Source organism: Hirundo rustica, chromosome Z (genome assembly GCF_015227805.2).
Source record: "Hirundo rustica isolate bHirRus1 chromosome Z, bHirRus1.pri.v3, whole genome shotgun sequence".
NCBI classification, from domain to species: Eukaryota; Metazoa; Chordata; class Aves; order Passeriformes; family Hirundinidae; genus Hirundo; species Hirundo rustica.
In genome coordinates, this window is record NC_053488.1 from 74,506,637 (window position 1) to 74,519,458 (window position 12,822).

Here is a 12,822-nt window from a genome sequence, read left to right on the forward strand (position 1 = left end):
CATGTCTGTACATGCATTCAGCACATACCTGTCACTAACAGTACAGATTATTCCAAGGTGACTTGCAATCTACTGTGCAACACAGAAAAGAATGTAAAAACATCTGTGCTTCAAGTGTGCTCCGTACACAGTACACACATGACACTATTCACATCATACCAGGTCAGATATTTTTCTTCCTGCAGCCTGCCTGAGCCATCCTCAAATGATGAAACATAAGAAGAACTATTGCTGTGAAAAGAAGGACAATTTCCACAAAACACTAAAATAGCACCTGTGTTGGAAGAGCTCTGCATTGGGCATAAAGGCTGTAGGGTAAAGACCCTCAACGGGCTGTGCTCCCTTTTCGATTTCCCTGCTGTATGTCTTTCTAAACCATTACGTTCCACCACTTCAACGAGACACGTGCCACACCAACACAGCAGCCAAGATAGACAACCTTTCAGGAAAGAATACGCCAAAAAACTTTTACAAGGTGCCGTGTCAGAGAGACCTGGCAAAAACAAGAGATCCACCACATTTCCTGAGATCGGACAGAGCTCTTTCATGTCCCAGCTCTGCTGCAAGCTTCCCATGTGACCTCACAATAGTCAATCATTCATCTGCACACGATGGGAAGGCACCCTGTCTTCTCACACAAGTTAAAAATGGGAGGATTCTAACTTTTCATAGGAAATAGGGCTGTGAAAGCCCCTCAGGCAGTTTTCTTTTGTACCCTGTCATTCAAAATCCTGCCAGACAATATCAGAGAGTATACTACACCAAACAGTCATATAGGAACAATTTAAAAAACAAAACAACCTCTAAAACCAAACACAAGAAGGGAAATGGATATTTCATTGTCAGATAATAACCAGCTTTGAGTCTGTAAACTGGAAGCCAACATCAGCTTTTCCCCACCTGTGTTCTTCCAGTACACTTCCCTCTGGAGCTCAGGGGGTAGAACACTAAATTGTAGCTACATTGTATTCACTGCTTCACAAAATATCAAAATAACTAGTGCTTTCCAAAAAAGACACATTACTTCGGCTCCTTTGAGAAAACAAGCACTTTGACTAACTTCAGTGCGCCCAGGATTACAGTTTCACATCCAAAACAGCTGTTGTTCTTGGCATTACACACCACACCTCTTTTCTTCCACCAAATAAATTAAAGAGCACATAAAGCTCTGATACAGGAAAGGCTTAAGGTACTTCTGCAGGATTGTAAAAGGTTCAATAAGCTGTAAGTTATAATCGCACACATTCCTGAAATTTACATCCACACAGAATTAACCAGGCCAAAAATACCAGATATTGACTCTTTCTATCAGGCTGTTACCTAAGCCAGAGGAATTTCCCAATTTGCGTAGCTTTCCCAGGACCTTCTGGACATCCTTTATACTTGTGTCCTGTTGGCTGTACAACAGTAACCTCCTGGCATCTGAGAACAGGCGGGAAACACTGCAGGAAAAACAGAAAAACAACTAAGCAGTCATCAACTCTGTGAGCCACCATCTACAGATACAGTTTTACATACCAATACAATTGTTTGGAATAACAATTCCAAACTTTAATCCCCTTTAGTTATGTCACTCTAGCACAAAAAACTCTTTCTTCAATGACTACCCTGTGACAATCCAAGGAGTCTAATGAAAGATGTCTGCTAATGCAGCATCAATCTAAGTTGCACTGGGAACATAATGCACCTGAATGCATTTCATGCATTTGAAAGCATTTTTAGGACCAGGGTGGAGAGGGCTTTCTGCTGCCTATAGCCTGCTGCTTCTTAGAAGCACAATAATTTAAGAATAACCTTGCTCCTTTCAAATGCTTCTCCAGGTTGCAGATGTATTACACTTGGCATTAAGCCTATCTTTCCTGGCACTACGAATGTAGCAAGTAAGGCAAAGGAAGCACAGGAAAGCTGGCCATAAACTGTGCTTCCTGCATCATGTTAGCCAGTAACAGGTAACCAACATCAGGAGTATTCCCTAAACCTGTTCAACTGCCTCTCACTCTATGCTCTTCAGAGGTTCATTAACCAGGGAAAAAGATGCTCTGAAAAAAGAGCATCTTAAAAAGCCTTACTTTTTATGAGTCAAATTCTGAGCTCAGGTAAGAGAATGGACTCAGCCCTTACCCAAGCAAAACTGCATTCACCAAGAGCTTCAGGTGCTTGGACTCGGGAATTCTGGACACCTACCAGCTGTCTGCTAGTCTCTATGAACTTGTTAACTGAAGAATCTGGTTCTTAAGAAGTGGTAGAAACTGCAAAACCCTCACATAGTGTAAGATTTCACAAGTGATAGGTGACTTCCAAATATCCCTTTCCCCCATGTTTCCCCAAGAACAGAGACGAGGCAAAAGTAGACTCACATGGAGGCATTGAAGTTTCCAACAATACCAGGGGATTCCCCAGGAGTTGGGTAGCGGAAACATGGGTTGTTGGCATTGCAGATGATCCCCTGTATCCATGGCAAGGTTCCTGCTGAAGGCATAGCTTTATTTGGAAAGTGACCTAGAATAGAAACACAGGAGTTAGAAGACAAACACATGATAAAAGCCTCTACCACACAGCATTGTATTTGAAGAGCAGCACTGACCCTGCACTAGTTGTTGCCCCAAAGTGCTATGAAAGAGCAGAACAGCCAACACTAAGAAGAACTGAACCTGTATTGGACTCACCATACTGCTCTTCCAAATCTTTTTGCTGAAGTCTAAACCTTTCCACTAAAGAACTAGTGAAGTCATAAGCCAAAGTTTACATCCTGTTTAAGAACAAAGCAGAAACAAACTACCCATGGCAGATATACACCAGTATGTCACTTATATACTTGTAAATCCCATACCCCCCAATGACTGGGGAAGAAAGAACTCCCTTGCACAATCCTGCACCTTACATAAGCTGTCAGGCTGTTTTTTGCCACAAGCTTGGTCCCTCACTCCCACACTAGGGAAGGGGTCCTGGAGGAAGGTTATGCCCCCTCCCCAGTATCTCAAAGCTCAATACTTTGAGGACCAGATGCCCACCCTCCCCGCTCTGGTGCCCACCTTGTCCTACCAGCATGTCTGCAATCACTCAGGGGGCTGGCTCCCTACCTCCACAACCCCAACAGAAGTACCAAAGCTCAAGAAAGAACTAGTATCAAAGCTGTTAAATTACAGCAAGGCTGATTAATGTGGGTGGCTGAAGAAAGATGGGAATCTTAACAGCCCTCCCTAGAGAAAGCCAAGGACTCTGTGCAGGAGAAAGGTTAAGGAAATGAAGGTTTATTGTTTCCAGTACCCAGGGAACTCTTGCTCCTAACTTCTCTCTTTAAAATAGAAGAGCTATTTACCTGACCTGTCTGACTTTTGTTTCATTTTGCTTTTTTGTTCTTCTTGCCTGAGGGGCATTGGGGGGAAGGTGAGGAGGGAGAAAGAAGAAGAATGCTAAGACTTTCAGATTCTTCTTGTAAAATTTCCCAGAGCATCACCTTCTCTGCCCTCCATGTCTTTCATTTTACATTGTTAGTAACTCCAAGAAAATGTTCAGAGCAATGTAGAAAGAGTTTATGGTCATTTTTTTACACATAGTGATGCTTGTAGTACCAGTTTCTCCAAGAGTAAAGCAGTAATCTCTTGGTTTTAAATCAGATGACATATACAGAAAACAGTGCAACAGCACATAATTTTCAATTACATTGCTGCAAACATCTAGCTTTTTGGAAGAGATTAGTTAGTTCTTGTCAGATTCTCTCCCTCCCACTGCCAAAATAATGCATTTTGAATACCTTGAAGGGTGACAGGAACAGCAAAAGTTCTACCCGACACAAGACAGTACTCTGGCCCAATAGCAATCTAATATGTCTTCTCTGACTGGTCTGGTGAAAGGCACATAACTATTACTTCAAACTTAATTGTCCCTCCATGTTTAAAGAGAAAACTTCCTCACACTAAGCCAAGCCATTAGAAGCAAGAAGCCCTGACAACAGTCCAATATTTGGTTCTTCTCAAACAGGGAAAGAAAACTGAAAACTTTACTTGTTGGTTGAAAATGACTACCATCAAAATTTGGAGGCTATGTGGAGACTACAAAGCACTTGCACACAGCTCTGTTACTATCACCAGGCATTTACCTACAAGTGATTTCATAACAGCGTACAACACTGCCACTACAGATAACAATCCTACTTCCCTTAAGGCATCCACAGGGTTGCCAAAGAGCCCACAATCAACCCAAAAGCCTTAGTTTTTTTCTATCTCTGCTCACAGTTCAGCAAAATATGCTTCACTTCACAACACATCCACAGCTGTCAGCATAAGTGAACACTCAGTGAAATCAATCCAAACACCACAGTTCAGAAACCTATTCACAGAAGCTCTTCAAAAAACGAGGAAGTAAATTAAAAGTTACCAGATGCCTTGTGCTCTATAACTGCTGAGGACAATGTAAGAAGGTGGACAAAGCAATAACAGTCAACATAACTGGGAGGGGAAAAGGACTGCAGGTGAAAGACTCAAAACTGTATTTATGACACCATGGGGCCAGAGCAAATGTTTTACAAGAAGGCTACTGACTAGTAAGATCAAACAAAGCAGGTCTAGGAAATCACAGCTCTTGCTAAGTTTGAGTTTATACACAGCCCTGCCATACCTGAAATTAATTACCACTGAGGTTGCTAGTTATTTATAAAAGCTGAGTAGAATGCTTATTGCTTCTCTTCAGCTTCATGTCTATATTACAGATATCTCTCCTAATGTCACCGTAACATTCAGTCTGAAGAGGCAGTTCAAATTCCATGTAAAGTATGAGATTTAACTTAGAGAAGCTTCAACTATGCTGTCAAGTGCTGGAAAAAGTGAGTTAGGCAGTACATGAAATCGGAAGAGTCCAAAGTGTAATGGGAAACTGCAAACACTACCACTTCAGCTTTTAAAGATACCAGATTGAACACCCAGCAAAAAGCACAGAATGCTCCAGCCACTGCAAAGACAGGGTAAGTGTTGTAAAAGGGAGTTCTTTCTTCATTTTAAGAAAGAGGGCCCATTCTTAAGGGGGCCCCTTAAGAAACTTGTTTTGCTGACCCTTAAACCTTACCTTGTGGTAATCAGGTTAAGAATAATAAACAGAGAGCTCTTCCATAATCAGTTAATTGCAGTGTGAAGCTGTCACCAAACACAGTGAAACAACATCAAGTTGCTAATAAACAAGTCATGCTTCCTAAATCAAATGGCAACTAAAGAGGCCTATAGATAGTCATTTATAAAGAGCAAACTTCCTTTGAAAGAAAAGCAGAAATGTGCCCAAAGAGAAAAATAGAATTTTTTTTTTTTTGTCAGCAGTGCATGACTGCTGAATCTACTAAATGTAGAGCTGAAACTGTAATCATTTGAAGGAATGGAATTGCTCTTGTGCTCTTTAATGTGGTACATTAATGCCCTTTACTACCTGGGAAGATAATTTTCTTAGAGATCAGAACAGTGCACTCTTTTATGCTAAGTCACACACAGATCAAAAAAGAAAAATAAAATTGGAGTTCTGTGAAGGTTTTACAGATATGTCAGAGGCAAATTCTCAAGAAATATAAATGCAAAATGAAAATCAGCAAGAAAAAGAGCAGCAATGTACAGTCCTGGGGCAACATCATCAGCTAACTGCAGATCCTGAGTTGGAAGCAAAGGAGTTATAAAGCCCTCTTGCAGATTTCTGACAGAGTAGGGAACCACTGGTCTCTGCATCATGCCAGATGCCTTATTATGTTCTAACCATGAAACAACAAGATTCTGGATGCAGCTGCTGTGCTTGATACTTACATTCATGCTGCTCGTAGGGCGGATATGAAAGTCTTACAGAGATCAGGATGAAGAAGATAAACAGAGGCCAGGCAACTTCGATCAGCAGCTGGAACTGGAAACAATAAAGGCAAAGAATTAAGACATCATATTCAAAATAAAGGTCAGAACAGAAGTTCTAGGACAATCCACTTGTAAGCCAGAACAGTTTTGTAAGCAATGTCTCACTTTGCTTTGCCTTTGCATTCCAGGACTAAGAAGTTTGTTCCTCCAGTTTCAGAGGATAATCTGCAAAGAATTAGTTTTTTCTCATTGATATGTGCCAGTTATTCAACTAAAATGGGTGTGCTTAAGGGCTATTTTTGGCTTCTTTTTATAGTTTTCTGTCCTCTGACTGAAAGAAACCTCCTAGTGAATCTTTCTAGCAATTAGCTGAATTTTTTAACCCATATTTTGAGGTAGTGGGATACTTCTATCCCACTCTCAAAGTAGACCATTAAGCTTCTACCCTAACATATCAGGCATAGAAACTGTGATGATGCATGCTATGCTAACTCTTTCAGAACTGCAGAAATATATTGGTGTCTAGAAAGCAGAGCGACTAAGATTATGCTCTGTTGTCCTAATTTATGTTTTTTTCCTGAAATTAGGCAGCACCCACTGGTGCAGGTCACCTACAGAAAGACTGAGTATCAGGTAAATAAATAAAGAACTCAGTTATTTAGAGGGACGAGACAAGAAGAGGAAAAGGCCTGCTATTAAATATACAACATTTCTTAGAGAATTAAGTGCAGAAATATTCTCTGAGGTGTGTCACATCTCACAGCAGCATGTGAACAAAGCAACTCTCCTGCCTAGAGCTTCTGAGACACAAGCTGAAGTTTCCTAGACTTGAGTTTCACTAGCCACACCCCTACTTTTCCACTCCAGAAAGACTGCCCAAACATGAACTTTCAGTAAACTATGAGACAAGGAAAACCTGAAAGCTTTTTATGCTGCTACTTCATATGTTTCTCATATATTACTAGTAGGAGAACAGAGTGTTTTCTTGATTAAATGAAGAAAAATCTCACCCACTTCTTTCCTGAAAAACTTAAGTCTTTTCTAATAAGAGGTCTACATCATTCTCCTTAAAAGCCAGTAACACCTGCAACCCAGTGGTAAGCAGAATTCCCACCCACAAACAGGTTTTTGCATGTTGCATCATGAACAGCTAAAACTGGATTCTCAACACTCAGCACTCCATGCAAACTTTGAGGTGACACTTCTAGGTAACTACTGCAGCTCAAAATAAGCTCACTCTGTAAAAACAGGGCATTTAAACAAAGGCCACTTGATCAGCAGAGGAAATTATGTAGGATGGCTTTTCACAGATACCTTTCATAGCTAACATCAAACAGCAAATAGCACCCCTATCCTAAAAGGCATAAAATTTGAGCATCAGTTTCCCAGGCACTCCTGGTAACAGTGCCAGTCTCTTCAAGATAATTTTTGAATACTGTTACCCATTGGATCCTGAGATTAGCTCAGCTGGTTAGAGTACAGTGTTAATAACACCAAGGTTGCCAATGGGCCATTCACTTAGCAGCTGGGCTTGATGACCCTTGTGGGTGCCTTCTAGCTCAGAATATTCTGTCATTTGTTATTGTCATGCACACTCTGTACAACTACTGGGTAAGAAAATCCACTGAGACCACACTAACTGAGGTGCCAGGAAGATGCCTCAGTATCTTTGGTCTCCTATTAAAATACACAGTGTAGTGGCAGCACAGACTCAGCCATTAACATTGACAGCCTGCTTCCATCTGCATTAAACAGCGCTCTGACTCCCAGAGATCAAAGATGTTTAGACCCAGGACAGTGACAACTTGTCTACTCCTGTTTTCAGGATACTCTTATGGTGGCTGCCAGGATAGCACAGCAGGACTTTTCCTCCACTTGACAGAAAAGTGGCTACGAAACTAGGACAAGTCGATTCCATCTTCCAGCATCAGTGGTCATGCTCTAGCACACGTCACAGCCCTCTGCCACCCTGGCCGTAAACAAGCAGCCTGCACCCCAAACAACTGCTGATAGACTGTTTGGAGAAGAGTAGTATCAGCTGCGCTTGTGGAGGCTGCCTCGGGTGACCAGGTGGACAGACAGCCTCTCACAGCCCGTTAACGGCTACAGAATCAACGAGAAAATGCTGCCCTTGAGCTCAAGCCCTAAGTTGCTCAGAGAAATATCAGCCCCAGCCACATCACACTGGGGTGGAGAGCAGTGCCCAAGCGCCCTGATGCTGAAGGGGGAAGTGGCCACCCGCGCACACAGCTCCTCTTCTGCACGCCTGGTTACACAGGCACAGAGGTAACCACGTGTGCGCTGCATGCACAACACACCTAACCTGGCACACCAACAGGCTCAGGGAGGATAGAGAAAGGAGGGATTCAGCTCAGACTGACCGAGTTGCACCTTTACAGCTGAAGGCAAGCATCATAGCAGGCACCAAAATGCTACACTGTGAGAGACAGCTGGCAACTGCTGCACCAGAGGCTTGCACAGGGACAAGATCAGAGTGTCAGGAGCATGTCAGTAGAGACTCCTCAGCAAGTCTCTTGTGCTGCTCAAAAAAAACTGAGTTATCTTCCTTTGGTTCTAAAGGTCAACAGGTTCTCTCCCCTACTGCTTCCTGACGCTGCTGTGACAGCACTTTTAATCCGCTGTGGCCTTTCCAGATAAGGACATAGAGACACTAAAAGGGAACGTCTCACTGATATTCATTCTAAGTAGATACTGAAAAATCAAGTCTCCTCTGCCACTTCTGTGCTGCAACAACCAGCCTGGTAAATAATGAAATGTACCCTCAAGCACCCAACCCCTCACCTATCCCTGCTCCATCTGGAGTCGAAGAAGGAACATCCCGTTTGCACACAGCAGGTGGATTCAGCTAACAAATTTGTCCTAATTTTACCAAGGTTAATCCCTAAAGCATGCCAAATTTATACCAGTTGCCTGATTCAGGATGCCATTAAACACTGAGCTCTACATTGTGTCAACAGGAAATTTGTTGAGCAAGAACTAAGCAGACTACCACCCCATCCCACTGTCAACTCCCCTTCCCACCTTTATGGTCCAGTTTCAATGCAGGGAGATATCAGAGCCCTGATCAGTCTCTCCATGCAAATCTGAGGTGTCACCTCACTTGCACGAAAGCAGGGAGAAAAGTGTTTTTACACAGTGACCCCTGAACATAATTTTCTTTCCTCTCTCCCCGTATGAGCTCCTTCCCCCCACTCCAGTGCTGCTGGAAGTTATCCAGTATAAAGTAACACTTGAACTGCACACATCAGGATGAGCTTTGAACCCAGCTTTCGCAATGCAGCCCAAACTCACAGCAGCCAACGAGGGGGTTCAGTGGGAAGCCAAGGCTAGCCACATTTTTCATGAGAAGGGTAAGGATCAAACTATTTCTAGGCTAAACCTTCAGTAAGTATAAATGGGAGAGAGCCTTCATCAGCATAACCCAACTCAAGGACAACGGTCTCCTAACGGGAAAGCAAAGGGATGAAGACGTGTACAGCTGTGATAACAGCATGGTGAGAGGAGATGATCTGCTCCTTCTCTTCTGTTTCCTGTTAAATGGGCTTCTCCTCCTGACATCTCCTGGTAAATCCCAAATGAGAACCATTAATGAGAAAAACACTGCATAACTGAGGAGCCCCACAAAAACAAGCCGTATCTCAGGCCTTCATTAGGAATTGACTAATGATTAGTGTGGAACAGAGATTATGAGAAGTTTCATGCCCTCTGGGATACTTGATGGGAAGCCAGTACAGCAGCTGCCAGAAGGTATCAAGAAATAGCTGCACAGATCCTGAATGGTTAGCCTACTGTATTTCTCTGGCACCACCAAAGGATATGAATACACCTCTGCTGCCCAGTAAGCCTACAGCTACCTTGACATGACATGTACGCTAAACTCAGACCTTTTCACACCTGATGCAACACTGGGGTCGTTCAGCCTCGATAAACACTCTTTAAAACTACCTGAAATGAGGTTATAGCAAGATGGAGATTGTTTCCCAAGGGACTAGTGACAAGACCAGAGGACATAGCCTCTAGCTGTCTCAGGGGTCAGGTCAGACATCAGGAACAATTTTTTCACTGCAAGGGTGGTCAGGCATTGGGACAGGCTGCCCAGGGAGGTGGTGGTGTTGCTGTCCCTGGAGCATTCAAAAAATGACTGGACATGGCACCTAGTGCTAGAGTTTAGTTGGCATGGTGGTGCTTGGACAAAGGCCACATTTGATGATCTTGGAGGTCTTTTCCAAAGACTGACTCTATGATTCTATTATTTTCAGAAGACTCTGACAAAAGAATACTAAGCCATCATTCTCAGTATAAAATCCAGCTTCCCTGAAATAGCCTCCTGGTTTAAACATCACTCCAGAAATTCCCGAAATGCTCTAGAGTTCCCCTACTTTTTAAGGGCAGTCTGGTAATAGGCAATAGTTAGACCTCTAGTAGCAAGATAGGAAGAGTGGTTTTAGCTCTTAGGGCCTAGGTTACATGGGCAATAGCTGAGAAGAGCCAACCTTAAGGAGTCACAGCCAGTTTTAAGACTACTTCCCCAGCTTCATTTGCAACATTTTTCTAAACTGTGAGGCTGTTCACAAAGCCAGGATGTGACCCACATCCAGAGACCAGACAGTCTTGCTCCTTGCAGATGGCACAGTCTGGTGGGCAGTCCTGTCATGGGAGACCAAGATCCATGAAAGGCAAAAACATGCAAAACACAAACTTTGTCATCATTAGCAGCTCTGTTTATATACAAGAAAAGACAAAGAGGCCATGAGTCCCTTTTGTCTGTTTTATTTAATGGATTAATTCCAGCTCTGAATTCACTGGACCCAAGTCCTGTATAAACAAGCCTCAGACACCTGAGTGAAGACTTCAGAGACTGTGACCATTACACCAGTGGTGAATATGATAGCCTTTCCTCCCTTGTGACACTGAGTTTCTAAAACAACCCAACCCAAACCAACCAGCTGGCAAGCATCCTGACATTTCCAGGATTCATAAAGCTTATCAGAGACCACTTTCCACTCACCACTTCAGTAACTTGTGTTCCTTTCACATTCCCTCCTGATACCTCCTCAAGGTCTGATCTCACAGGGCAGATCCTCTGAACAAGCCTGTTGCACAAATCATGCCCTTGTCCAACACAGGTATTCCCTAAACCTCTAGAGGTTCAATACCATGTCTTCTCAGACATTTAGTTGTTTGCAAGAGGCATAGCATCCTATGAGGTCTCAATCTAAAGGCAAAAGAATTTTAAGAACACCAGACTGGATCCACACACCTGTGCCCTTTTTATTACAAGGAGAAACTCTTCTTACATATTGCCTATTCTTAAATAAATTTCCACACTGTTAACAGATGGTGAGGACAGCATTTTAGCCACTCAGAATACACCTTGGCAGAAGAACATCAGTCGCCTGGGTTTATCCTCATGCCGATACAAGAACGTGCTTCATGTCAGCCACTTAATCTATATCTTCTGTTGTAAAGTTACATAGCATGTTTGGGATTTTCTCAATGATTAAAGTGACTGGAGACATCTGCTATTGCCTCTGCCACCAGGAAGTGGCAGGATTTTGTTGCAGCTTGCGGCATTCAAAGGGTTTTAGACTCATGGGCACATCCCTGCATCCTACCAATGCCTCACCCATAGAGCAGAGCAGGTCTCAGCATAGGTTTTCATTTCACATCTTTGTTGCTAAACACAGCAGTCATGCACCCTCTCTGCCTGATCCAACACCAGTGTTTCAGTACTCTAACACTCTCTCACACTGGAATTCGGGACAGAAATCTTGAGCACCTTCAAGCCTCCTGGTTTCTGTCCACCCAACACTCTCTCCTGTTTGAATAGGGTCTTTCCAAAGCCAGACCCAGTTGCTCAGCCACAGATCACTAGAGGAGGAGGAGCAACATTAAGTAAGATACAAGATATTTCCCGGGTTTTCTTGAAAAGCTATATAGTCTTGTAAGCTACAAGACTGTAACTTAAGATCTCAAAACATTTTTAGGCTAATACTTACAGTCTGTCTTCTTCTGTAGGTAAAGTTCTTCCATAGCAGCAATCCCAGCTGCGTCCAGAAAGCCATCTTCCTTCAGCAAAGCCAGAAGCTCCCTTTGTGTAGCAGCAGCAGTATACAGTACAGATGTTATGGCTAGGCATTAACTAGTGAAAGAAAAGAAAAACAGGAAAAATGTTGAAAGGGAAAGTTCTGTCATTCAAAACAGAAAAGGCAACAAGATAGGGAAAGACAAGAGGCTGCACTCTGTTACCTTGCAGCCCCTCCATGGAACACCCCCTGCCTTTCTTTCTTACCCCATGCACTCCAGCCAAGTCTCATGGGTCTCAGTAAGCTCAGATTTAGACTCATTCTTTCTTATCTCAGAGCTCCAAAGCACAAAAAGAGGTTTGCAATACAATTCTCTTATTTTCTGCCCCAGAAATTCCAAGAGCAAGGACAGAGCAGATTGAGAATAAGCAACAGGCTTTGAAAATTTATTTTCAAATCCCTCTGAGTAAGAATGAACCATACAATTCAACCCTTTTCCTTAAAGCCTCTTTCCATATTTGCTTTTATAATGGTGAAAAGCTGGCTGCCGAATTAGGAAACCTTTGTTTGGAAGTCCATTCAACACTGCTTGTAGTAGAGTGCTTTTAAGTGCTTGCATTTAACAGGCAAGGGAAAAATGACCACTCCCTTGGAGGTAAGTAACTAAGAAGGATGCTAGAGTTGTTAACATTTAGATGAAGTAAATGGAAAATTGTTGTTTAGTCAATGTTCAGGTCTTGCAACCACTTGGCCTCCAACGCTGTTGTGAATTAGATGGGTTAAGTGTGTGTCTTGCTACAGTATGAGAGCACAGAGGACTAAAAAATAATAATTATAATTATTTTTTAAAAAGAAAATACCTTTGGTGGCAATTAATAAAAGCATAGTATAGGCTTAGTATGCATATCCATCCAGCAAGACTCAGTCTTTAAGCTCTAAGGTGAGCTTTCAATATG

General features: G+C 42.7%; 1 protein-coding gene across 2 annotated transcripts in view; it reads right to left on the bottom strand.

Annotated features, from left to right (window-relative positions):
- ABCA1 (ATP binding cassette subfamily A member 1) overlaps positions 1–12,822 on the bottom strand; it is a 91,737-nt gene that overhangs the window by 64,743 nt on the left and 14,172 nt on the right. For both annotated transcript variants that reach the window (XM_040089368.2, XM_040089369.2), the window contains exons 2-5: positions 11,840–11,982; positions 5,778–5,871; positions 2,358–2,499; positions 1,321–1,442 (exon numbers count right to left, since the gene is read on the bottom strand). In XM_040089368.2, the coding sequence (XP_039945302.1) occupies positions 1,321–1,442; positions 2,358–2,499; positions 5,778–5,871; positions 11,840–11,905 (424 nt within the window). In that variant the 5' untranslated portion in view covers positions 11,906–11,982. The remainder of the gene's footprint in view (positions 1–1,320; positions 1,443–2,357; positions 2,500–5,777; positions 5,872–11,839; positions 11,983–12,822) is intronic.